This window comes from Microtus ochrogaster, chromosome 16 (assembly GCF_000317375.1).
Source record: "Microtus ochrogaster isolate Prairie Vole_2 chromosome 16, MicOch1.0, whole genome shotgun sequence".
NCBI classification, from domain to species: Eukaryota; Metazoa; Chordata; class Mammalia; order Rodentia; family Cricetidae; genus Microtus; species Microtus ochrogaster.
The window spans coordinates 31,306,463-31,333,887 of record NC_022018.1 but is presented as its reverse complement, the minus strand read 5'-3'; the positions used below and the strand labels follow the sequence as shown (position 1 = coordinate 31,333,887).

The 27,425-nt window shown below is 46.1% G+C and overlaps 1 protein-coding gene across 5 annotated transcripts in view; it reads right to left on the bottom strand.

The window, feature by feature from the left end:
• The window catches only part of Ripor2 (RHO family interacting cell polarization regulator 2), a 110,200-nt gene that overhangs the window by 33,489 nt on the left and 49,286 nt on the right, over positions 1 to 27,425 (bottom strand). For all 5 annotated transcript variants that reach the window (XM_005354971.3, XM_005354972.3, XM_005354969.3 and 2 more), the window contains exons 2-11: positions 19,420 to 19,546; positions 17,657 to 17,812; positions 16,445 to 16,523; positions 14,882 to 14,905; positions 13,693 to 13,746; positions 11,715 to 11,864; positions 10,591 to 10,654; positions 3,410 to 3,453; positions 573 to 698; positions 177 to 325 (exon numbers count right to left, since the gene is read on the bottom strand). In XM_005354971.3, the coding sequence (XP_005355028.2) occupies positions 177 to 325; positions 573 to 698; positions 3,410 to 3,453; positions 10,591 to 10,654; positions 11,715 to 11,864; positions 13,693 to 13,746; positions 14,882 to 14,905; positions 16,445 to 16,523; positions 17,657 to 17,812; positions 19,420 to 19,546 (973 nt within the window). The remainder of the gene's footprint in view (positions 1 to 176; positions 326 to 572; positions 699 to 3,409; positions 3,454 to 10,590; positions 10,655 to 11,714; positions 11,865 to 13,692; positions 13,747 to 14,881; positions 14,906 to 16,444; positions 16,524 to 17,656; positions 17,813 to 19,419; positions 19,547 to 27,425) is intronic.

Genomic DNA, 27,425 nt, shown 5'->3' with positions numbered 1-27,425 from the left:
AAAAAAACAAACAAAAAAACCAGAAGGTATAGCAGTTTGGGTGTGGCCACTGCTCAGTGCTGACACCACGGTTTACACACCAGCCCTGAACAGCTTCAGCTGTCCGCACCTGCTTTTTTAGGATGAACGTGAAAAAAAGGAACTTACTACCAGGTGATTTCCAAAAAGGAACTTACTACCAGGTGATTTCCAGGTTCAGCTTGATGGTACCAAGGTCATTGATGTCAACAGCCACCACCTGGGGGCGGGCTGCAAACAGCTCTTTAGTCTCGCAGGTCACACTGCCTACCAGGATGTGAGTCGCCAGTCCTTTGAGTTCTGTGACCTGGTAGAGAAGATGAGAGGAGAAAAGGAGGGATAGTGTTTTCATTTTCCCGGCAGTCAATGAATTCCTTATTTCAGAAACACAGGTATCTGTAAAATGTTACTTTGTTACAGATACTTTGTCTCCTGGCTTTGAGAGACGTTCAAGTCTAAGCGGCTTTGCACGGACAGAAGCCTGTGTGTGGGATGGAGGGTCCCCATCCAGGGATCATCAGGAAAAACAACAAAAGGCAGCGATGCCACGGTACCTTGATGGAAATGAGCCCGACTATGAGGGGCAGGAAGACAGTTTCTTCTCCATCCCAGCTCTGTTTGCCATTCACTTCTATTTTGCCCTTCAGTTTCCACCTTTGCCGGCCATACTTCATGAAAATCTGGGGTGAAGACATTAGTTAGGCAGCCTCATGTTCCACCACGCTCCACTTTCTCTCCCAGTGGCCAAGATCCAAGGGCCAGGAAATAGGCACCTGCCCTCCATTCCTCTTCCCACCCCCAAGCCTGGGTTCTCAGTGGGGCCCATGAGGGTCTGGAGGAGGCTTAGGGTTCTCAGTGGGGCCCATGAGGGTCTGGAGGAGGTTTAATTGATTTGTTTATATACTTGAAATAGGGTCTCACTATGTCACTCTGGTTAGCCTGGAACTCACTAAGTAGATCAGGCTCTAAACTCAGAACTCTACCTGTGTCTGACTTTTTTTTTTCTTAAACATTTATTTATTAATTATGTATACGGTGTTCTACCTGCATGTATGCCTGCAGGCCAAAAAGGGGCACCAGATCTCATTACAGATGGTTGTGAGACACCATATGGTTGCTGGGAATTGAACTCAGGACCTCCTGACTGTGCTCTTAGCTGCTGAGTCATCTCTCCAGTCCCTGTCTGATTCTTGAGTGGCTGGCTATTTGTTATAGGCATATCGTCAGCACATTTGGCCTAGTCAAGGAGTACATTCTGCTTCTGTAGCTGAGGGTGTGGAAGCTTCTTTAGTAAGACAGAATAGCAGCAGCTGGAGAATGGGCTCACTGACTAAGGGCACTCGCTTCTCTTGCAGAGAACTGAGGTTTGGTTCCCAGCACCCACGTTATGACTTATAACTACCTTAATTTCAGTTCCAGGGGATCCAACACCCTCCTCTGGTCTCTGCAGGCACCAGGCACACACGTGGTATACAGATATACATGCAGGCAAGCATTCATACACATAAAATAAAAATAAATCTACATAGGTATTTAAAAAAGAGGTCAGGTGTTGGTGGAGAATGCCTTTATTAGTAGCACTTGGGAGGCAGAGGCAGGCAGATCTCTGAGTTCAAGGCCAGCCTGGCCTACAGAGTGAGTTCCAGGACAGCTAGGACTATACAGAGAAACCTTGTTTTGAAAAACCAAAAATAAAACAATACAAAAAGAGGTCATAGCCCTGTGTTAGTCTGCCTACTCAATGTGAAACTTGTCTTTGTTTATCCTGCATCACCATCTCAGCCATCAGAGCTCCTTGCTGACACCAGCTCTTTTAGAGAGACAAGAACCATCTCCAATTCTATTCTATCCAGAATGGAGAAATAGAAGTTTCTTCCGCTGAATGAGGGAGGTGACATTGGTAAAGACTGAAACCTTCTGTTCTCCAGCAGAGAAGGGAAGCTGTTGTGAACGATCTTAGAGCCTTTGCAAGGAGATGACGAAAGTACTTTGTGCATGCTCTTCTGAAGAAGGAGAGGACAAAAGGCCTTTCTGTTTCAAAAAGGTTTTGGTTGCTTTGTTTTTGAGACATGGTCTTATTGTGTATCTTAGCCTCTCTCTCTCTCTCTCTTGGTTTTCCGAGATAGAGTTTCTCAGTGTAGACTGGACTGGCCTAGAACTCACAGAGATCCACCTGCCTCTGTCTCCCAAGTGCTGAGATTAAAAGCATGCACCACCACCTCTTGGCAAGGTTCAGGCTATCTCAAGCTGACAATCTCTTCAGGTATGAGCTACTGTGTTGTTTATAAGTATGTTTTTATAAAGAAAACTCTACAGTCAGGTATTGGTCATGTCCAACCTTTGGACACGGTCAGATGATATTGACACACACAAAGTTCACACTCAAGAACTATGAAACTGAGTTTGCAAAAATTTCCACACACATACAAATTATCTCCTAATGTCTGATGTTTATGATTTTGTGTCAGGCCCATGTTTCTATTCTTGGCTGCAGGCAGTTCACAGGCCATGAGCTGGACATGCCTGGTAGCTGTGTCCCTTTTATAGTCCTAAAACTTTGAATCAATCATGATCCTAGATTAGATCTTGAATCAGGAAGAAAAACTGCTACAGTGTAAAATTTTGGGGCACTTGGGAGACTATGAACATAGACTATCAGATGGCATTTGCTGAAGAGGCAATGCTAAGTTTGGAGGCGTTAAGGATTGTTGGGAGAAGAACTTAGCAATGAGGGGTCATGGTTGCTGTTAGCAAAGTAGCATCCACATGGTAATGGGGTAATGGAGCGGTCACGTTCTGTATGCGGGAGTTCTTAGATACCCTCCAAACCTCCTCACTGGCTCAAAGTGTTAAAGATAAATTAATCAAAAAGAACTGGGCCCAGGCTTGGTAGTGTGTACCTGACATCCCAGCTGAGGCAGGAGGATTTCAAGTTCAAGGCTAGCCTGAGCAACTTTACGAAATGCTGTTTCAAAACCAAAAAGTAGGAGTGGAGAGATGGCTCAGCTATTAAGAGTACACACTGCTTTTGCAGAGGACCTGAGCTCAGTTCCTAGCACCCACACCAGGCAGCTCACAACTGCCTGCAACTCAAGCTCTGGTCTCTGCAGGACCTGTACTCCTGTCCACACCCACCCACCCACCCAGACAGACAGACAGACAGACAGACACACACACACACACACACACACAATTTAGTCAAAAAGTAAAACATTGACTGAAGATGCAGTTCAATGGTAGAGCACTTGCTTAGCAAGCACAAGACCCTGGGTTCAGTTCCTGGTACCAAAACAGCAGAGGCAGCAGCAGCAGCAACAACAAAAAACAAAACTATAGACAACCCTTGTCCTTCAAGCCCCTATGTCAACATGTAGACCGACATGTTACTTACTTCATATTGATCTCCAGGACAGAGGCGAGCAAAGCCAGCCAGACCTGTAAGCAAGAGATGGTGCTGTGAGTCACAGAACACACGTCCCTCCTTTAGAGGCCCAGCTCGTCTCTGGTGAAAAACTCAAGTAATATATGAAACTGGAGAAGATTCAGATAACAGATTTGGGACCACCTTAAGCAAACAGCCTTTGCAGGGGATGTAGAGGGAGGGACTCCATCCATCAAAGCTAGAGGGGACTTTCCTTGATAGGGTGGCTGGGCAGGGGGATTGCTAGGACTGGGGAAGATGCTGGGTAGTTAGAATTCTGTGTACCTTGGGCAGATTTCAGGATCAGGGCAACAGGACCAGAGAGATCTATTCTTTCACAGACAAAAATATTCTCATGAAAATAAACTGGCCTCTTGTTTTCCCTTCTGTCCCCTTCTGTGACACTAAATACTTCCCTTTGGAGTCCTTGTCCTTTTCCCCCACACCCATAACTTGACTGAACACACTTATTGTTCTGGTTTTCTCATCCTTTTTATACAGCATAACGATGCCACTGTGTATGGTTATGAAATTGCTAGAAATAGACTATAATGTACACAAAACTGGTGATTAAGGAAACAAATCAAGGGGCTGGGGAGATGGCTCAGTGGTTGTGAGCACTGATGGCTCTTCCAGAGGACCTAGGTTCAATTCCCAGCACCTACATGGTCGGACACAAGTGTCTCTAACTCCAGGATCTGACACGCTCACACAGATAATCATGCAGGCAAAACACCAATGCACATAAAATAAAAATAAGTAAAAAAAAAAAAAAAACCCAACTCAATCCAACCAACTAACCAATCACCAACAGCTTGCACCCTCAACAGAAGAGGTGTGTCTTAATTAGGGTTATCAATGTTGTGATAAACACCACAAACAAAACAACCTGGGGAGGAAAGGGTTTATTCGGCTTATGCTTCCATGTCACTGAAAGAAATCAGCGCAGGAACTTGGGGTAAACAGCTGGTGCAGAAGCCCTGGGGGGGGGCTGCTTACTGGCTTGCTCCCTCTGGCTGCTCAGTCTGCTTTCTTATAGCACCCAGGATGGCCCCACCACCAGCCAGGGATGGCCCCACCCACAATAGCCTGGGTCCTCCCACATCAATCATTAATTAAGAAAACACTGATTGCGTGGAGGCCTTTTCTCACTTGAGGGTCCCTCCTTTCAGATGACTCTACCTGTGTCAAGCTGACACAGAACTAGCTAGCACAAGGTGGCTTTCCTTTCCCTGTGCCCTCTGTAAGTCATTTTGAAATGAATCGCGCCCCTTGAGGTCTGCTATGCAGCAGCCTGGTTCAGCAGCAAAAGCATCTTGTCAGAAGAGTTGGTCATCGTCTTGGGGCAGCTCGGGAGTCCCTCAGCTTTGGTCACCCTTTTTCTTCTTTTTATAGCTATTTACCGAAAGACTACCGCGGAAGGGTGAAAATATTTATATACATTAGAATTTTCTCAATAAAAAATTTAGGACAAAAATGCCAGTGAAAAATTTGGCACAGATGTTTTTCATTTATAACCTTTGAGCCCTGGAAGGTTGTTTCTTGTATTTGTATATGCTTGTGCATGTACGCAAGTGCACACGTGTGCCTGGTTATGCGGAGGCCAGAGTTTGACGCTGATACTGATACCGTTTTCCTCGATTGTTGTATCCTCCTTATTTTGTGAGACAGGATCTCTTAATGAGGTTGCTGTTTGGTTAGACTGGCTGGCCAGAAAACAAAGGGACCTATCCTACCTACCTGTCTCAACTATCTCTGCTCCCCAACACCCTAGCGCACAACACTATGCCCAGCTTTCTACGTGGATTCTGCGCTCCAGACTCAGGTCCTGATGCTCTCTCTCCATGCTGTCTTCCCTGCCCTGGGTTGTGTTTCTAGTAAACCACATTTTTACTCCTGGAACATAACAAAGATGACCCCACACTGTGTGTTTTACCTTCAATGAATGGTTCAACTAATAGGCTGTGAGAATCTGGAATGAAGGAATCTGCTTCCCCTTGACCTATGGGCATGGTTATGAATAAGATCTGTAAGTCCAGGGAAGCCTCAAAATGGACCCACGTTTTACCACCGTTCGTCAGTAGATGGCAGCAGTTCACCAACTTGGCAAACCTTTCATTTGGCGAGCCCATTCATCTCGGACCAGTCCTCGCAAGTAATTAGAAGCTAAGGAGCCACTTAGGAGGACTCGCTGTAATAAAAGCAGGATGGGAGGAAGCTATTTTCTGGAGCATTTAGCTCCCTTCCCCCCCCCCCCCCCCGGCCCTCCACAAAACGCATCTGAAAGAAAGCATTGCTGGCTGGCTCTTATGAATCCAAAGTCTGATGTGCTAATTCTAACAAAACCCAACTGATCCTTTGAAAAACCTAGAGATGATTAGTTTGGAGGTAATCTGCTGCCTGTTTACGGTCGCACTGAAAAAAAGCGGACCATGTACCATGCTAGAGAAGGTGAGAAGGGGCGGGGAGTCTTTTTAACACCCCCTTCTCAAAATTACCAGCACGACTATATGACGATGAAATGTCCCGGCTCATGTTGGAACATTCGGTCACCAGCTGGGAGCTCTGTTTTGAGAGGTTCTGGAGTCTTCAAGAGTTGGGTCCTAACTGAAGGGAACCACACACTGGAGGGTGGGTCTTGAGGTTTATAGTTCTGTTTGCTTCTAGCCCCTGCATGACTTCCTGATCTACTTGGATGTACAAACCCTTGTCTCAGCTGCAAGACTCTCTAGCTACCATGGCTCCCTCTCCCACAGTGGATTGAATTCTCCCAAACTGTAAGCCACAGGGAATCCTTTCCCCTTTCAGAGAGTTTATCACAGTGGAGAAAAGTTGCCGAGTATACAGCCACATAGCTATACTGCCACGCAGCGATACAGCCACAGAACTATATAGCCACGCAGCGATACAGCCATGCAGTTACATAGTCACACAGCTATACAGTCACAAAGCTATAGTGCCACGCAGCTTTATAGCCACACCCCTATACAGCCACACCCCTATACAGCCACACAGCTGTATAGCCACACAGCTACAGTTACCCACCCTCGCTCCCTGTGCCACTAACTTCCTTTGCTTTGACAAGGTTTTGTCATGGAAGTCCTCCACTGTGTCCCAGTTCTGCCACGGCCTTCCAAAGCGTGTTACCTCCTACTTAAGGCAAATTGCCAAGTACGTAACAGTTGCGTGTCTTAACACAGACCTTCCTGCTCTACAGGCAGGTTCCTAGTTCACGAGAGGCTGACCTTGCCATGGTGCCTAGCTGACCTCTGGACACGTGTGCTCCTGGAACTCACTTTCGGTGAGGTAATAACCGAGAAGAAACCAGTTTTCTGTAAGAGGCCGCAATTCTCAGCTTCCTTCCTGGTTCGTGGTCCTGAATCAAGTTCTCTCTCCTCAGTTGGGCATTCAGGAGTTCTCAGACTCTGGCCCTGTGGCTTCCCCACAGCACGTCTACAGAGCATGTAGGCCACGGCACTCCCCCTGTCAGCTCTGGGCAGCTTCCCCACCTCCCGGGAGAGCTTTCAGCTTATTTGTTCTAAGTCCAAGGTTACTTTAGGAAGCTCCCTTCACCCCCAGCCCACCAAGCCTCCCCTCAGTGGAAGCCTCTTAAAAAAAATTTTTTTTTGATACTGTGTCTTACTCTGAAGCCCAGGTTTGCCCTGCCTCTGCCTCTGCCCCTCTCTCTTACATGCACACAAATACACACACGCACCATCCTCTTCTCCTCCACAAAAGAAGACCTCGCTGCTCCTAGATTACTGAGTGCTGAGATTACAGGCATGAACCACCAAACGTGACTTAATTTTCTTTTTTCTTTTCAGACACTTCACTATGCTGCCCAAGGTGGCTTTGTGCTCATATCCTCCCTCCTGCCTCGGTCCTCAGCAGCCCCTCCCTCCCTCATGAGCTCAGGCTTCCACAGCACTCTGGCAATTTGACTGGCTCAATGGCCCATGGATGCCCACTGAGTGAGGATGCGAGGCTCAGAGGGCCCCCTCACCACCCCAGCAGCTGTGGAGATCAGGCCAGGGGCCACGAGGAGGCAAAGGCCGGTGTGCCTAGTTCAGTAGCTCTTGCTCCTGTGTCTTTATCACCATCAGCAGGACAACCACCCTTCATGTTGTGGCTAGTTGTGGGGTTGAGCAAAGGGGAAGTATGGGAGGGTGTGTCGGGAGGAAGTTAGGGGTTGCCAGATCTGAGAATGTGATGCAAGGGGCTGGTTTTGCATATGGGGGGTAGGGGCTGGGGGTGCATCGTAATCAAAGGCAAAGGACAGGAGTGGCTCATAGGAATCTAGGAGCAGTGAGGTCTTCTTTTGTGGAGGAAAAGAGGATGGTGCGTGTGTGTATTTGTATGTGTGTATGTGTGTGTGTGTGTGTGTGTGTGTGTGTGTGTGTGTGTGTGTGTGTGCAAGAGAGAGAAAGAGACAGGGACAGAAAAAGAGATACAGATGCAGATTCTGAGTTTTTTACATTAAGAGGGTGGGAGTGATATTAGGGCAATCAAGGAGGCAGATGAGAAAAGTGGGCAGAGAGAGAGCAGAGCAGATAGTTCCAGCATCTGCTGGCTCAGCTCAAGGCACCCAGTTCACGGCTGGTGGCCAGGATATTTCTTCCAATGGCAGAATCTCAATATCATCTCCTTACTACCTCCAGATTTAGATCACGTGGATAGTGGGTAGTCCCTTTCCCCTACCAGGCCTTTTGGGTTTTAGGGTTTTGGTGTTTTAGGGTGAAGAGGATCCCTTCTCTAGGGAACAAAAAATCAGCATTTGAGCAACGGCTGTGTCTGTTCCATTGTTAAAACTTCTTCATAATGTGGCATTAAGGTGGCCATGTACTGGCAGCTGAGATGGTTAATTTCCACGGTCAAATTGCTTGAATAAAAAAAAATGCCTGGAAGGCTGGGTTTGGTGATGGGTGACTAGAATCCTACCAATTAGTGGGTAGGGAATGGTAAGAAAATCAAGAGTTCAAGGTCAGCCTTGGATGTGTAGCAAATATTACGTGAGACCCTGTCAAGCAAGCAGGAAAGGAAGGAAGGAAGAGGCCTGAAAATCAGTGAAGCATAACCCTTTGGTCTATCCGTAAGGGTGTTTCCAGGGTCAGTTTATTTAAAAGGTAAGACCCACCCTGAATGTGGGTGGCCACATCCTGCAGTCTGGGGTTTGCACTGAATCACACCAACAAAAGGGAGGTGCGCTGAGCATCAGTCCTTTCTCTGCTTACTCCTAGGAAACTGGAGGAGCCTCAGCTGCAGGCCCCACAGCCATGAGCTCTTTTACACCCTCCCTGCCATGACAAACCATAACTATGGTAAACCCTTTCTCACCAGAGCTGCTTTTTGTCACAGAGATGAGGAAAGTAACATAGGAGCCAGGACCCAAAATTCAGTTTCAAGTCTGACATCAGTTTTCTGTGTGACCTGTGTGAAGTCATCTAATGTCTCTTGGCCACCAGCCATATGAAACAGAAGAAATTATCCCTCTCATCAGAAATGGAAGCATCTGATATTAGTGAATGTCAGAAACAGGACATGGGCAGTCTTTGTGTTAACAATGACAAAGTAACTTCACTCTGCATGCTAGTCCACAAGGAACCAGGCTGCTGACAGAATCATCTAGAAATTGAAAGACCTTTAGAACCCCATACTGCCTGTACAGATTCTGAACTGCTGAGAGGAAGGGTGGGTCCAGAGTGGTTTTGAACCACTGCCTCAGATGGAGACCCAAGTGGAAGCAAATGGGCCCACAGAGTTGGAAAGGTGCAGATGCTTGCATGGGCAAGGTGTATGAACTCACCACATGTTTGCCTGCTGCCCTAGGAGGTCAGAAGAGGGCACCAGATCCTTTGGAACTGGAGTTACCAGTGGATGTAAGCTGTCATGTAGGCACTGGGCATCAAACCCAGGTCCTCTTCAAGAACTGATGTTCTTAACTATTGTGCCATCTCTAGCCCCACCCTGAGCCCCTTTGAAAGAGTCTCCCCTCTTTACTCTCCTTTTTCCAGAAAGTAGGTAAGATTATTATCCTCATTAGCAATCTAGCGATCAAACTGTTAAACAAGCAACCACACTGAGAGAAAGGACCACAGGGTCCCGTCCGCTCAACTGAAGTCCAATGGGCCAAAACGTGGGAGAGGAAAGGACTGGCTGGGATGGTGCTGACCCCCAGCCCTGATGGCCACTGTGGACACTGCGATGTCAGTGTGACCATATCTAGGTGGTGCTCTCTTTTTTCTGAAACCAGGCTTCCTTTTAATGCTGAAGATGCTGTAGTCTAAACCAATGATGCCTCTAGAACAGAACATTCTGTACTAAATGTCACAGACTCACAGGACCCTGGGAGGGAAGGAACAAATGAAATGATTTATGTGACAGTAATTCAGGTAGAGTGATATAGACCTATAACCCCAGTGCTGAGCAGGCAGCCGCAGGAGGATTGCCTTGGGCTTGAGACCAGCCTGAATTATGTAGAAAAGTTCTGAACAAAAAGAAATATCCTAAGTAGATAAATAAACAGAGATGCCAACAGGCAAGTCTCGAATGTAGGACGGGGTTTTTAGATTGGGGGAATCCGTCTGACAGCTAATTATAACACACGGGCCTTGTGTGGGTCCTGACTGAAGTGAAGCAACTGTAGGCAGCATTTCTGAGACAGCCGGGGCCGTGTGCAAGCGAACGAGGTTAATGACAAAGGCTTGTTAATTCTGTTAGATGTGACAACGGGACAACAGGATGAGGCTCTGCGGTTACATAAGAAGATGGCCCTATTCCTTCAGATCTCGTCACTGAAGTTTACAGGCACGGGCTGACACACTAGGGTTTCCCTCCTCTGGAGTTTTCTAGCTCATCAGAGGGAAAAGAAAACGTGGCAAAGTCTTGGTGATTACCGACTCTGGGGGATGGGTTGTGAAGGGTTTGCTGTTTAGCTCACTCGGTTTTTCTGCCTGTTTGACATAGTCCTACAATAACCGCCGTTTCTAAATGTGAAGGCAAGAGTCAAGAAGAGACTCATCAGAATACCTCCAGGAGTGAGAGGGCTGAGTGTGACCTTATGTCTCTGCAAGGAAAACACAAATAGCACGCCTTCTCAGGAAGCTCTGTGGAGCTAGCACCTCTCTCTCTCTCTCTAAACGAGGAGAGATTACCTTTCATCTTGATGGAGAATTCTCCCAGAAGACTCTCCAGCTCCGCCTCAATGGTGCACATGTTCTGCAAAGAGCACAGGAGATGGAGTTAGATCCACCACCCTCCACGCTGCAGCTTGAAGCACAAGGCATTTCAGTAGTGACCGCATGAACTGCTACTACTGTCTCAAGAACCCAGGGCCACTAGGTTAACAACTGAAGTCACCCATGCTCAGAATGTATGGATGCAGGCAGGGATGAACATGGCTACACACGTGAAGGCGCTCTGAGCCGTGTGATTGCAGGTGTGAGAAAATCGCTTGTGATTTTTCACTGCTTTGAAACTGTAGTGATTATTAGGGCTGTTGTAGGATCTTGTAATTTTGGTGTGCTCAAAATGCAGGTCACAGGGCTGGAGAGATGGCTCTGTGGTTAAGAGCACAGGCTGTTCTTCCAGAGGCCCTAGAGGGGTGAAAGCCTCCCTGTTCAGTGCTTGGACCCCAGGGACCATCAGAAAGCATGAAGACACATTTCTGCTCATGGTTCTTTATCTTGGATAAAAATTTCTTATATACATATCAACAATAAACAAACAAACAAATAATAACAAAAACAAAGCTGCAGGTAGGATGGATACGCACACCAATACCATACGTGGGCTAGACATCTTAACCTGTGTCAACTCGTCCTCCAGGGCACACTACAGCATTGGGAAATGAATTTAAATGACGGGATGTTAAGCGTCATGGCTTGGCTTAGACAATTCCACCATTGTCTTGCTTGCTTAAAGTTTTTTCTCTGCCATACTAGGGGAGGAGCTTCATGTTTGCCAGGGAAATAGATGCTCTACCACTGACCGACTTTCCCAGCTTTTACTTTTTCTTTTTTTGTCCTTTTGAGCCATGGTCTCACTGAACTGCCCAGCCTGGCTTTGAACTCACTCTGTAGCCCACATTAGCCTTGAACTTGCAATTCCCCTGCCTCAGCTTCCCGAGTAGCTGGGATTACAGGCCTGTGCCTGCAGGTCTGGCTGCATTTGTGTGTATCTTCTAGAGTATGGCATGGGTTTGTGTGCTGCAGTTCGCCTTTTCCTGGCAGTCACTAACAGGTTAGGCACAGTCATGGAAAGAGATGACGGGGTTTACCTCTGTGTACTCCTTGTAGCTGCGGTTGATCTCGGACAGACTCTCTCGGGCAGCCTTGCTGGCAGGGGACGCCGCAAATGCTTGCTTCATTTTGCTGGCACCATCTTGGAGGCGCCGTTGGATACAATAGGCTTCATACAGCTCGTCTACCTGCCAGAACCCAAACAGGAAAGAGATCAATAACCGTCATGCTTGAGAGAAGTCCCACAGGCCGTTGTCATGCCCTTAAAGATACACTGTATTGCTGTTCTCAAGAAGCAGAGTCTTGCCGAGGTGATTCCTTTAGACCAGTCACTTACTTTCAGCACGGTGTGACACATTTTGTTTGCTTATTCTTTTCAAAGTAGATTTTGCTCGATCTTGTTTCTAAATGACATAAACTGAAAAGGCCTTTTCATGTCTTTGAGGCCACCACTGGGATTGTTTACACTGACTCAGGTAGCTGGGCATAGTGGCACCTGCCTATAATCCCAGCACTTGGGAGGCTGAGGTAGTAGGGTTGTGGGTTCCAGGCCATTGAGGTCCTGTCTCAATAAAGAAAGAAAGAAAGAAAGAAAGAAAGAAAGAAAGAAAGAAAGAAAGAAGAAAGGAGGTAGGGAAGGGAGGTAAAGGGTGGAATGGGGGCACAGAGAAGTGGGGATAAATCTGTAGGTCTGTGCTGGACTGTGGAGTTAGACAATAAGGACAGGAGCCCTCTGCATGTCAATATGCATTGGGAGAGCTCCTGGTTTCCCATCGAAGGGAAAACTTGTACTACACAAAGCTATTATCACTTTAAGAAGCATGACTAACAGGTGATACCTACAATTTTGGAGTTGGCAGTTTAACTGCACGCAAGTGCAAGCATGCGTGTGTGCATGCATGCATGTGTGTGTGTGTGCATGTGTGTGTGTGCAGAAGGAGCCAGCAGATGGCGCCAGCTGCTTTCTTCTCTCAACCTATTCTTTGAGGTTGGAGGGGTCTCTCCCTGAATGTGTAGCTCAGGTTTTCTCAGCTAAACTGAAGGCCAGCAAGCCACAGCCAACTTCCTGTCTTTGCCCCACTTGGATCTGGGGTTACAAACATTTTGGGCATACCTAGCTTGTGGCATGGGTGCTGGGTTCCAAACTCTGGTCCTCATGATTGAATGATTGCATAGCAAGTACTTTTAACCCCAGACCCACTTCCATAGGCCTGAAGACAGCCTTTACAAAAACAATTATTTTATTTTTAATTATGTGCCTATATACTATGTGTATCCATGTGCGGATATGTATACTTGAGTGCAGGTGCCCCTGGAAGCCAGAAGAGGGCATCAGATCCTCTCGAGCTGGAGTTATAGGAGGTTGTGAGCCAAGGGAAGCAGGTGTTGGGAATTGAACTCTGCAAGAGCGAGTGTGCTCTTAACCACTGAGACATCTCTCTCGCCCCATGATTAAGTATTTAAAAATGAAAAGTGAGGTTATTTACTGAAAACAATTTTGTGAAGTCATGGATCAATAGCAGAGAAACTGAAATTAAGTTGCTCAGATTCATCAAAGTGCAGTCCCAACAGCAATGAACAATCGGTCTTCTCGTTCTCCTTTCTCCTCATCTTCTCCCTCCCTCCCTCCCTTCATCCCTTAATCCCTCTCTTTCTTTTGGATTTTATTTATTTTATATGAACGGGTGTTTTGCTTGCATGTATGTCTGTGCACCACATTCATGCTTGGTACCCACGGAAGTCAGAAGAAGGTGTTGGCTCCCCTAGGACTGGAGTTACAATTGGTTGTGAGCCACCACGTGGGAGCCGGGAACTGAACCGAGGTCCTCTGCAAGAGCAGCCAGTGCTCTGAGCTACTGAGCCAGGTCTCAGCCCCAAGGCTTTCACTTCTACATTCAGCTGAGGCATCTATTAGGTAAAGGCTCACTGGACCCGTGCTAGACTCAGGGTGGGCCTACGCTGGGCAGGAACGACGAGCAGAAACACAGAAGCAAAGACCACAGCAGCATTGTTTACCTTACTAATGTGAAACTCCAGGCGTCGCATGTACCTTTCGATCGTTTTAATTTGCTGGAATTAAAAGGAGAAGATTGAAAAGAGCGTGAGCCATTGGCAGTGCGATTGATTAGGCTTTCGGGAGTGATTTCATTAGCACGTCCTCTGCACAAGTGCCGGAAATGCAGTAACTTACTACTTCCTCTTTTCTCCCACCTTTGCCACTATTTTAGGGGTGTTCGAATGTTAATTTTGAAAATGTTTTTCAAAACACTGACTCCCATGAGAGATGAGCTTGAGCTAATCATGCTCAGCCCATGTTTAATGCCAAGGTGGCCAATCCATTCGATTTCTGGTGGAGCAGTGCCATTTTTTGTATGTTCTAAACTGAGTTTTTTTTTGCATATTGAATTATGTATGAAGCGGGGTACATTTCATAATTGTTATTTGCCATGGTGGCAGATAGCCATCGGTTTGGGTTCACAGATACAGCTGCTCATGCCAGTCCTATGAGTTATAAATACTGTTGTAACATACATTTGATTTAACTGCCCTTTAAGATATCTTCACAGAGAGTATACATGATTTGGCATTGAGATAAAGCTATGGATATAGAACGGCATGGAGAGTGATATTGTAAACAACTAAAAAGGAAGGCACAAAAATCTCACTACTAAAGGGCCTGAAAGAATTTTGCCAATAAGAATAAATATATATATTATATGAAATATATATATATCACATGAAATATATATTACATGAAAAGAATAACTAGAGTTAACTGGAATAATTTTTTCTATTTTATAAAAATTTTTATTTTTTAAATATTATATATGGAATATATAGCGGAAAAAAATATATATTTGGTGGCACAAAACAATTGCAGCATTTTCCAATCAAGGAAGTCTCATAGTTGATGAAAATGGCAGTCACTATTGAAGGCTACATGGTGAGGACCTCTAAATCCAAGTTACAGACTCTCAGAAAGCAGAGCAAACACACAGCCTGGAGCCTGGCTTTCCAGTGAGCTGAATGCCCTTTGATTCTGCAGGCCCTGATGTTCATTCTTCCTCTTCATGGAAGAAAAAGAACAAAAAATGGATTTTCCTTCCCAACACAAGAGCATCACTCTTTGTCTGGAAGCTTACTGTCCCCCAAAGGGCTCAAAGTGCAGAGTTTCACCTTTCAGCCGCAACCCAGGATGGCCTACCTTGTCTAGGTCATACAGCACACCCTGAAATAAAAGGAGGAACCCTTGGTTACAACACAGCGTCCTCAGAAATGCTGCCCACTTTAATAAATGACCCTGCTCACACTTCTACATCGCCTGTGAAGGAATCACCAGCCCCATTAAATTCTACTGGATTTTGGGGGGTTTGTTCTTAATGAGTAAACTCTGGGTTGTTTGGAGTACCCTCCAGAGTCAGCGTGGTCTGACCTCTGCCATTCTACAGCTGCACCCAGTTCGTGTGGTCTCTCGGCAGCTTTAAGGGTTCATAAACAAAACCCAGCAAAGTCTTATCTGCCAGCGAAGTGGAAGGTAAACATGTCTTCTCACACAGCTGCCAGGGTTGACTATGCAGACTTGCCCGGGTTTGTGCTGCCTTGACGGGCTAAGGTGTGATAAATAACACTCTGGTAGGAACAAAATTAGTCCTGCCAATCCATCAGAATAGAGGACATTCACCACCCAGCCTGGATTCTAATGAGGCTCCGAGGCGCTTTCCATCGGGTCTCTTAGAGACTTCTCCCCTTCCTTCCCTGCCACTGGCTGAGCGGGTTAGTTTTTGACACAAGCCAGGGCCTTCTGAGGAGAGGGAATGTCAACAGAGAAAAATACTACCAGGCTGGCATGTAGGCAAGTCTGTGGGGTATGTTCTTAATTAATAACTGGTGTGGGAGGGGCCCGCCCATTGTGGGTGGTGCCACTCCTGGACACGTGGTCCTGAGTAAGAAAGCAGGCTGAGCAAGACTCAAGACGGTAAATCAGCAATCCCTCATGGCCTCTGCGCCCGTTCTCGCCTCTAGGTTCCTGCCCTGACATCTCTCTACGATGGAGTTTAGTTTGTGCGCTGAAATAAACTCTTCTGCAAGCTGCATTTGACTGTGGTGTTTATCACAGCAATAAGATGCAAACCAGGGCACTGATTTATATTTACAGATTGGCGATAACGCAAATAAATGTTCTTATTTCTGAATTCTGAATGTATTAAGGAGATGCTAGGAAAACAGCAACATCTCATTTTGTTGTATTCCTTAGAGTTTTCTTTTAAGGATTTATTTATGTATTTTATGTATATGAGTGCTTTGTCTGCGTGTTGATCTGTACACCACAAGAGGGCACCAGATCATGAGCTGCCATGTGGGTGTTGGGAATTGAACTCAGGACCTCTAGAAGAGCAGCCAGTGCTCTTAACTGCTGAGCCATCCCTCCAGCTCCACTTAGGGAAGTTTTCAAAAACCCTCTTTATCATCTTTATTTCATTATGAAGTATATCTACATAAACACGCAGAGGTCTCTCTATATTATAGCCCAGGCTGGCCATCTCCCCGCCTCAGCCTTCCTCTTGCTGGGTTTACAGGTGTGAGTCAAGAAGCTCAGCTCTTCCTCCCAAAACATAAAACATACGCCCAGAGGCAATAGCTTTGCTATTTGTATCTGTTTTCCTTAAGCGCTCCTAGCCTCCACACCCCTCCCCACCTCTGGTAAGCAAGGAGCAGAGACTCCCACCCTCCACCCTGTGTTAGCATCCTCATGGTCAGAGGGACCTACCAGGCGAGAGTTTCTTTTCATATCTTTTAACTGAGCAGTCAACTTGTCCAGTTCCGTCTGGTGAAACTCCAGGTACTCACTGCAAAGGTAAGACATCGTGGTGAGCTCTCATTTTTGGCGAGATCTGGGCTGTTGCTGACCTTTGCCTTCTAAGAGGGGCTTAAGAATTGGAATGTCAGTCAGGTGGTGGCTCACACCTATAATCTCAGTACATGGGAGACTGAAGCAGGACTATTAGTATGTATTCTAGGCCAGCCTGGACTTCAAGTAACTCCCAGGCTAGCAAGGGTTACAGGGTGAGACCCTGCCCCTCTCTCCTCTTGAAAAAAAGAATCAAAACTTTGCTCTGTGACTGGGGAACATTTTGGAAAGACTAGGAGTTGAGCTAATCTTGTCTAGTTTGAAGGGGGGGGGGTTTGCCACTGTGAGGATGAAAATCCACAAATGATAAGTCATCTGTGAGGGATGAGTTAGGCAGGACTTGGGGGACACAGTTTTGTCACCCAGTAGGGACTGCAAGTGCCTTACCAAATGCTAGGCAAGTTTTCTTCTGGTCAAACTGTCCTTATAGCACATTCAGGAAGGCTCCAGAGTGTTTGAATGTGTGTATGTTTGAGCCAGGCTGTATACTATGCCATCCAGGCTGACTTTGACCTTTAGATGATCCTCCTGAGTGAAGGGTAGAATTACAGGTGTGATCTGCCACACCAGGCTCAGAACCCTTCCGTAGCAATTTCTAGTTCAGCTATGTATGTCCATTATCATCAAAGGGAAGTCCAGCTCTGGAGGGAGTTAGCTATAAACACACCACTGCGTCAAGCCTCAAGCCTGCTTCAATGTCATGGATACGACATGCAGTCCCAACCTGTTTCCCATCTGTGAGCCTTATTAAAAGCTGCCTCAATTATAGAACAAGAAGGAAACACCCAGCAAAATATGCTGGTACACTTTTCTCTCTGCAATCCCAGCACTGGAGAGGTGGAGATGGGATCAGAACTGCAAGGCCGTTGTCTACATAGCAAGTTCAAGGCCAGCCTGAGGCATGAGACTCTGCCTCAAAACCAAACAAAAGAATAAAACAGTAGCAGCACACAGGGCTGTTTCCAGAACTGATTCCCTAAGACAACTAGCTTTTAGGAAGGAAAAGGGTTATTTTAGGAAGGAAAAAGGTCTCCTTTCCCCACCAGGCATCGTCAGGTCCATTATTCTTACTCAAGTCCATTTTTCAGAGCCCTGTAAACCTCTTCCACCCTCTTCGGCTGAGGCTCTTTAGGAGTGTTGTTATTTTTGTGCCCTAAATTGTGCATTTTCTTCAGCTTGGCCTGAGGCTTCTTGAGAGCAGATGCATTTTCAATGAAGGAGTTACACCTAAAACAAGAGAAAAGAGGCTGTGAGTCTGGACGTCACAATGACCCACTAGGGAAATGTCTTTTAAATCTTTGACTTGGTTCTAGTGTCCTGAAGGAAGGTTAACACGGCCCTGGACAGCAACAGAGTCCAGCTGGCCACCTTTCATTTCTTTCTTTTTTTTTTTTTTTTTTTGGTTTTTCGAGACAGGGTTTCTCTGTAGCTTTGGTGCCCATCCCAGAACTAGCTCTTGTAGACCAGGCTGGCCTCGAACTCCCAGAGATCCGCCTGCCTCTGCCTCCCAAGTGCTGGGATTAAAGGCGTGCGCCACCACCGCCTGGCAACCTTTCATTTCTTGATGTTTGTGGACAGTTTCTAGCTTTGGGCTTCATGCTTTCTGAGGGTGCTCTTATAGTCTAGCTCACAGGGACCAGGGATAAATGCTTCTGGGTGGAAACAATGAACAGGTAGAAGTCATATCCAACCAAAGGGAAAGCAAATCTTTGTATAATATCAGATACAAACTTATACCTCAGTAGAATGTGAATGACACCTTTCTGGGTTATGTGATAAAACATGACAAACAGCTAAGGCATTAAACAAAAACACATGCAGCTTGGACTTAGGGCTCTCTTTGCAGTATGTGGGGCCTGTGAGTGTATGTAAAGGTGCTAGCGCCTGTGTGTGTGCGTGTGTCTAAAAGTGGGAAGTTGACTTTTGGGTATTGTCCTTTATCATTCTTCATAATCATTTTTTTGAGTCAGAATCTGTCTTGAAACCTCCTTGGTTTTATGGGTTTGATGAGAGGAGGAGATTCCACGGAAAGTAGGGCCCAATTTCCCAAGCCCAACCTGAATGATATCAGCTCCCCAGAGTCCCTCTGTGAGGCACGGTCTCCATCCACTGCATAATTTCATTCCAAGTACAGTCTCCAAAACAGGAAAGTGTGCTTGTAAGGGGGTTGGGAGTAAGGCAGCGGGAGTCTACATGCTCAGGTCCATGTTTAACTGTGGCACCAGTTAGCATACCAAAGTGCGTGCTGACCCCCAGGCTCTCTCAGCATGGTAAGTACCTGTTACAGAGTCTGTGCCTGCATCCTGCTTCCTCTCTCCCGCGCCCAGCCCTAAGCTTCCCTTCCCCCAGCTTCTGATTCTGATATAACCCTACCATTTCAGCCATGCACGCTTCTTTCTTGGTTTCCCTCCCTCACTCCTCCACCACATGCCTGCCCCACGCCCCAGTTTACTCTGCTGGCCATGTTCACTGAACTAATTTCTCTGTAAGCTCTGGATGCTTCCAGATGCCTCTGGCTGTACTCTTCCTCATAGCTACATTAAAAACCTTCCCCTCAGCCAAAAGGGAGGACATGACCGCTCAAAATAGCTAGAATAAGCTAGCCATTTATGTATGTGTATGTGTACATATTGATGGCTAAGCTTATCCTAAACACTAAGACATCTTTGCCCAAAGAATTCTAAGTGCTAAAAAGGATAGCACTTAATTCTGGGTGTGCTATCTTTTCCACAGAGAGGACATTACCTACCACACACATGCACGGTGTGAGACAGGCACATCAGCACCTGCCTCTTTTTGCTGCTTCCCAGAAGGAGCGAGCACCCGGCACTTGCCTGGATCGCCTTTCCTGTAGGCCGCTAAAACCTGCGAAGGACTGGCTCCGGATGATGCCATTGGGCCCTCCAGGCGAGAAGGACTGGGATCCCACCAGCATGATTTCGGGGAGTCTGGTTGGCAGTCCTGTAAGACAGATGGAAGATCGTGGTGACTGTCAGGCAGGTTCACACAGAATCCTGAGCTTGTTGACATTCCGAGGTATAACAAGGTGGAGTGACTCACCAGGTCCTGGGCATGAGGGGCATGAAACGCTTCCGAGACTTCCCTAAGAAGGTGCGTATCCACTTATACCAAAACAAATATGATCACACGAAATCACTGCCACTTAGGTTTCCTTTGGAGGGGCTATGTGTCTATGATGCCCTTGTGTTCATGTGTGTTGCATGTATATGGGCATGTGTGCATATGCATGTGGGCACTTAAGGTGGATGTAGGAATCTTCCTAGGTAGTGTTCATCTTATTCATTCTCTTAGGTGAATGTAGAAATGGACCATATGGCTAGTTTACTTAGCTAGCCTGCTCCACAGATTCCATTTTCAACTTCACAGTGTTGGAATTACAGGCCAACTGCTATGCCTACCCAGAGTGTATGTGGGTTCTGACGATTGATACTTCATCTATAAGCCTGCATACTTTATTCACTGAGCTATTCCCCATCTTCCCAACTGGCCTATGTTTCCTTAGGAGTGTCCACCCTTCCTTCCTTCCCTCCTTCCTTTCTTCCTCCCTCCTTCTCTTCCTCTTTTTCTCCCTCCCTTCCTCCCTCTCTCTCTCCCTCCCTCTCTCCCTCCCTCCCTTCCTTCCCCCCTCTCCCTTCCTTTTCTTCCCTTCCATCTCCTTCCCTTCACCCCCCCTTCTTTGTTAGGTTCGACCAAGGTTTACTAAGGATAAGAACATTTGTAATGGTTCAGTCCATTCAATTACAACAACAACACTGCACACATGAGCCAACATCAAACTTTCAGGTAGTCCAACAACCTGAAATTTAAAGCGTAGTCAGGGCTACAGAAGAGATTTTATTTGTAAGGCTGAAAACACGGGGTTTCTTTAAAGACGAACTTATTTAAACTCTTTCCCCTCTTCTCTCCTTATTTGGAAGATGAGTCTGCGGCACTAAGTTGGCTGGACAAATAAGAAAGGGTAGGGGTGCTCACAAAGGAAGTGATAATCTGGGTCAGTTAAGAAGGCGAGAGAGGTAGGAGGCCCGCAGAGTGCTCAAACCCTTCGGATCCTTTCTTGGGTTGTTTGGCTTTGTGAAGAGTCCTTGTGACAGACCAAGGTACAGTGTCACAAACACCGCTTCAGCTGGACAGAAGCCCAAGGTTACTCCCCCAAGGGACTGTCCTAGAACTGTGAGGTAACCCTACCCATGATCAACCAGGCAGCCTCAAAGCGTGTGCCATTGTCTCAGCAGGTGACGTCAGGCCCAGGCAGGGGGTGAGCTAGCAGGACTGAGTGAGTGTCCCCACTGAAGCCTCCCAAGGTAGACACGTACCAACTAGCATCACCTATTGTTCTTTAAGGAACCTAGGAGAAGGAGAAGAATCTAAACCCTCAGAGAGCAGACGCCCTCCACACTGTCACAGGGCTTTAAAGCCACACCCCTCTGAAAATGGACCTTATTGCAGGGAAAAAGTGCTCCCTCACTGGAGGTCAGTCTGGGGATGGAGAATAAGCTGGCTGCTCCATCGGATGGGACAAAAACTTCATAGCTGCAGAAGACAGAAGAAATTCTCTGTAATTTTAAATGCAGTGAAATAGAAATATGTGAAATTAACAGGCGGCATAGTAACTAGACACAACAACCCCGGTTACCCCGCAAAGAAGCCCAGTTTTGTGAATTCTTCAAGTTCTCACAGTCGCTCTCTGGACCTTGGGTATCTAGGTTCCAGAACAGGCTCCAAAGCTACAGAGAAACCGTGTCTCAAAAAACCAAAATAACAACAACAACAACAAAAAAGAGCTGGAATCAGAAGCAGGGTCTCACCATGTGGTACTGACCGGCCTGGACTTTGCTGTGTGGAGAAGGTTGCCACCTTTGCTCCTGTGTGCTAGCATGGAAGTGTGCTGAAACTGGATTTTTTTTCTTATTCTTTGCATCAGTAGATTAAGCTACAGTGGCCTGACTCCAAGCCTTGGGCATTCTAGGATAATAAATACAGGCAATGACCTGTTTATACAGCTGTTCAGAGGTCTCTCAGGTGATTTCGATGCTGAGCAGAGTTGAGAAGATGCTGCTTTAGAAATTCCACAAGCACGATAGGCTTGAAACAAAGAGGATAAGAGAGCTAAGGCAGAACTGCCATGTTGGGTAAAATCTAAAACTCAGAAGAACACTACAATTTAACAAATCCAAATGTTTCCTTAGATTTTATTCTTCATTTTATCGTTACTTTATATTCCTTTATTTTGAGGCCGGGTTTTGTTATATAACTCGGGCTGGCCGAGAACTCACTAAGGGGTCTAGGCTTGGTCTCTGTCTCCTGAATGCTGGGATTATTGTCCAGCATGTCTGGCTTGTTATTCAGTCGTAAGCTCTGTCTGCAAAATTCTAGTGTCATATTGGGTGAGTGACACGCTGTATTAGAAAGCCTATGTCCCAGACTGTGCGATCTGCTCATTTCTCCTCTCCGTCATGGGATGAAAGCGTCTAAAAGCAGGCGTTTGTGCAGGACTTTGGGACATACATGCTTTGGAAGATGACACAGTACACAGAAACTTTTTACTAACTTCCTGTGGGGAACAGGTGACTGTTAGGAGTGTGGCTGGGGGGAGAGGTTTAACTTCACTTCTTCTCTTCATTCTAGTAATGAGCATGTGACCAGTTCTTTGCTACAGTTCTTCCAGCTTCTCTAGCCTTTAGAACATGGAAGTGATCTAGCAACTCCGCATCGCTGAGCATCCTTCTATCACTCCATGCCTGTTCTGGCAATTTGAATGTGAAATGTCCCCCACAGACAAACGTGTTTGGAACTTCGTCTCCAGCTAGTGGCACCGCTTTGGAAGGTTGTCAAACTTTTAGGAGGTCACTGGAGGAGGTCAGTCACTAAGAGAGGGTCTGGAGATTTGATAGCATCGCTCTCCGCTTCCCTTGCTTCTAGACATCAGACACAAGGGACCTGTCACTATGCCTCTACCTCGCCGTGATGAATTGCATCTCTTTGAACTACAGATCAATAACTGCCAAACTTCTGGAAGTTGCTTTGTGTCAGTATTTGGCCACAGCAAGAAGAAAAGTGACGAATCCATCTACTTTTTAGTTCCATCTATGTTTCAATGTGCTCTGTCTTCAGACAGCTTGCTGCCTTCCTAGCAAGTGCCACGACTTTACTCATTACTGAAGGTTTGCCCCACATACTCCGCTTATACTATCCAACAGAGTGTAAGGGTGTGAGCATGTGTTTACCCACCACTGAGTAATTTGCATTTTGATAGCGGATGCTCCATTCTATCAAATGTCTTAAAGAAAGTACTAGTAGAATCGCAATGCCACTGTTGGAAGGGACGCGTGGTGAGTGTGTAAAACACCCTCATCCTCTGGTATGTATGTCTTGAGGGACATACCTAAGGGCACAGAGAGGCACATAAGAGTCAGTCATGCTTGTATGTATGTTTGTAACACTGAGAAATAGTAGCCATGATATTAGGCCTGGAACGCTTGCCCATCATTCACAAGATCCTGGGTTCAATGCCTAGCACCATGCATGCACAGACATCATCACAAGAGTGGTTAATGCACTGTGCCATTATATCATCATGAAAACAGTGACAGGCAGAGAGGCACATGCATGTCATCCCTGCACTCAGGAAGCTGAGACAGGCTGAGTGAATTCAAGGCCTGTCTTGGGCTATATAGTAAGATCCTGTCTCAAAACCCCAGTAACACAGTAAATAAGAACACTAAGCTGTCATGTAATTTTCTTGAAGAAAGAACTCTAGGTCATACTGGGCACCAGTACAATGCTAGGAATGAGAACAAACCCACAGAGAACTATGCACGGGTGGAAGTGGGTGGGAGCATAGACAGTTGTCTACAGACAGGTGGGATTGAGTCGTGGTCAGCAACACTGTAGTATGTTCTGCATGGTGTTCTTCCAGAGATTAATACATGTATTATCCATGGATGCAGAATTCCTTTTCTTGATATTCTAGCCCCTTGGAGTTGGGAGCGGAGAGAAGACAGCGTATATAAGAAATGTAAGAGAGCTGCTGGGGGCCAACTTTTGTTTTTTACTTAGAAGCCTTTCAGAGAAGAAATATGATTTCCAAGAAACACTGTAGTATTTATATTTCATAAATTTTGACTAGATTCAAGCAAGTCACAGTCCCCCATAATGTCCTTATTTTTAATTTTGAGCTATATATTAACTTACTGGTATTCATTCAAAAAACCTGTTAGAGATTATACCAGATCTCCATTGCTACGCTTCTTCATATGAAACTACAGACTTGGTTGCTGTTATTCATCTTCAGGACTGCTGGAGCTTTGCAAAAACAAACAACAACGACAACAAAAAAAAAACCCAAAAGAGACAAAACAACAACAACAAAACAACTTCTTGGGGCTGGAGAGATGCCTCAGATGTTAAGAACACTGGCTACTCTTCCAGAGGACCAGGGTTTGAGCCCCAGCAACATCCACATGGGGTAGCTCACAACCTTATGGTCTTATTCCCTTCTGCCCCTTTGACCTTGCAAGCATGTGTGCAATATGCATGTATGCCTGTGGTGCCCACACATACATGCAGACAAAACACTCATACATGTAAAAAATACAAAAAAATTAAAAGACTTTGGTCTTTTTGAAAATTACAGGTGAATCAATATTCATCTTTATGCATTAAAACCCAGAAACGGGGTTGGTTATATCTGTGGGGATATGGTTCAGTAACTAAGGGCAATTGCTTCTCTTCTAGAGGACCTTAGTGTGTTACATCCACCTGAATGTAACCCAGCTCCAGGGTATCTGGTGCATTGTTTTTTTTTTTGTTTTTTTTTTTTTGGTATCAACACACATGCATTCACATACACACATGCACGCACATACACACACACAAGGATATCTTGAAATTAGAGTGATGAGATTTTGCTGAATCAGAAGGCAGGTTTAGGACAAGGGCATTGAGCCAGGAGTCAGTGCAGGAAGTCCTACTGTCTATGTGTTATTTTTATTGGTTAATGAATAAAAAAATCTGCTTTTGGCCAATGGCTTAACAGAATATAGCCAGGCTGGAAAAGATATATATAGAGAGTAGGTGGAGTCAGAGAGAAGCCATGTAGCCCTGCCAGAGACAGACCCTGGCTGGAACATTACCAGGTTAGCCACAGCCACGTGGCGATACACAGATGAATAGAAATGGGTTAATTTAAGATGTAAGAGCTAACTAGAAATATGCTTAAGCTATTGGCCAAGCAGTGTTTTAAATGTTATAGTTTCTGTGTGATTATTTTGAGTCAGGGCAGTCAGAAAGAATGAACAGCCTCTTACAACAAGGAGGTGTGGAGAGGTTGAGGCAGATAGAGATTGAGGTGACTGGCTACTTCCCCCTTATCACACCAAGCCTCGCACTGTGATTGGTCCAGAAAGGACAGGTAAGAACAGCACTGCAAATCAGGGCTACCAGGAGAACTTGGTGATGCTGAAGAGTCAGTGATGGGAATCAGCATTGGAAGGCTGACTGCTTGGAGACCGATTATGAAGACCGTAGCTCATTAACGCCACCAGAATTCATGATGGAATGACATCTGGGAATTAGTCTGGGTGACAGCTCTACTTTGTGTCATGCTTTTATTAGCTGCCATCCCGACTTACAAAACATGCTGGGGTTCGGTGAGCTTGTGTTTACATATTTCTCCCCTCAAATGTCAACAGCTCCTCCAGGACGAGCAGGGTTAGGTGTGACAAGGGGCAGATCTCCAACAGGCTTGCTCACACCTGCTAGGCACGGATCTTCACCCCGAGGAGTTCAAAGCGGAAGTGCTCAAAGGCTTTCATGAGTGACAGCAAGTAGCAAACCACCCAGGCAGCCAAAGGGAGGCTTTGCTGCCGTCACAACACTGAAAGCAATTCACGAAGGAAAGCGGGAACTGTTAGGTTTGAGCTTTTTAAAGTTTCATAGGCATCAAAACTGTTTCCAGCATCAGGAAAATAGAGAAGAGCAGAAACAAGGCAGGGAAGGGACCCATGCTGCTTACACACCCACAGGACCACAGCGGAATTTACTGACATTTCAACTCTTGCCTTTCCCTGCAGAGCATCACCGTGGTACAGGCTGCACACTGACTTTTGCACGTTGCTTTTAAATATGGAATAATGTGCATTTTCTAAGACTCACACTGGAAACACAGGATGAGTAGATACTATGGCTGACAAATTTTAGATCAATTAAGATGACTTAAAAATTACCATCAACTTCCAGAAGAAAAAAAAAGTCATTATTCCTTTTGCAAGAGCAAGACCCAAGAAATCAGGACAAGGAAAGGAAACACTGCGGTGAAATGCTTCCCCTTCTGCACTTGAGCACCAGTGACCCTAGTAAGTCGCTCCTTTTCCTAGGAAGGCTAAGTCACAGGCAGCACAGGGGCCCACTGACCTCTGAGTCATTTCTTCATGCCTGACGGGTCCCTCCTTTCCCAACTGCATGCCCTTCTGTTTATGCTCCTCCACATCTCGAGCAAGACCAGAAGTATAATTCAGTTGTCTCAATAAGCATGTGAGCCAGGTGGAAATAGCCTGCTATGCTAAATGATTATTTGAGATGAGTCCTAAAAATAGATGTCTGCTTATTCTATATCTACAAGGCACCCATTACCAAGGTGACTAATCTCTTTTAAAAAGGGGGTGCATTTAAGTCATTGCTTGCTTTTTTAGATTTATTTTATTTTTATTATGTGTTTGGTGCTTTGCCTGAATGTGTCTGTGCACCGTGTGCATGTAGTGCTCGCAGAGGGCGGAAGGGAGCTCCGGGCACTGTGAAACTGGAGTTATGGATGGCTCTGAGAATTCCCCATGTGGGTTATGGGAATTGAACCTGGGTCATCTGAGAGAGCAGCAATCTCTCCAGCCCTGCCTGCCTACTTCCTTTAAGTATTGATGCCCTAAAATAAATCAAGGCAGTGCCAATATTTACTTCTCGGATGTCAACACTGTCAAGCAAATGACAAATTCCAACTTAGATAAGTGATATAAATGGGAGGAAAAAATTCTAAACGGCTTTCTATAACCTCACTTCTTAGCAAACAGACGGAGGGGCCATGGAAGGTCCCATAGGCCTCTAACTCAAGTGCCCACTTGAACAGCTACAGATTCTGTTTATGAAACAGGGGAAGCAATTCTTCTCCATTTTGTTTTATTTTCTCACATTCGTTCAGTTATGTACGTGTGCGCACATGTGTGCAGTCTCCATGACATTTATGTGGGAAGGTCAGAGGGCAAATGGGGGGAGCAGGTTCTCTCCTCCACCACGTGGGTCCAGGGAATCAAGCTCAGGTCCTCAGGCTTTGCAGCAAGAGTCCATCTGAACCTTCTTGTTAGCTCACAGTCTTCACTTTAATGCAAGCATTATGGACCTCAATTGAAACATCCTCCAATCTTAAAATCAATAACAAGACTGCTTGGGTCTTTTCTAAACTGTCAGTCATCCCACAGGTGGGAGAGCTTCTGTTTCAACAGAGAGAGAAGGCTGAGAGAAAGCACAGCGGCTTCAGTGCTTGAGGTGCACGCATGGGAACATGAGTTTTATTCCTGAACCCACATAAGAAGCCAGCCATGGTGGTGTTCGCTTGTAACCACAGCACAGGGGAGGCAGAAACAGGCGGGCTCCTGAGGCTCACTCTCCAGTCTACCCAGCTGAATTGGTAAATTCCAGGTCACCGAGAGACTCTGTTTCAAAACTCTAGGTGGACAGCTCCTGAGCAGGAACAGCAGAGGCTGACCTCTGTGTTCTGTATGCATGGTACACACACACACACACACACACACACACACACACACACACACAC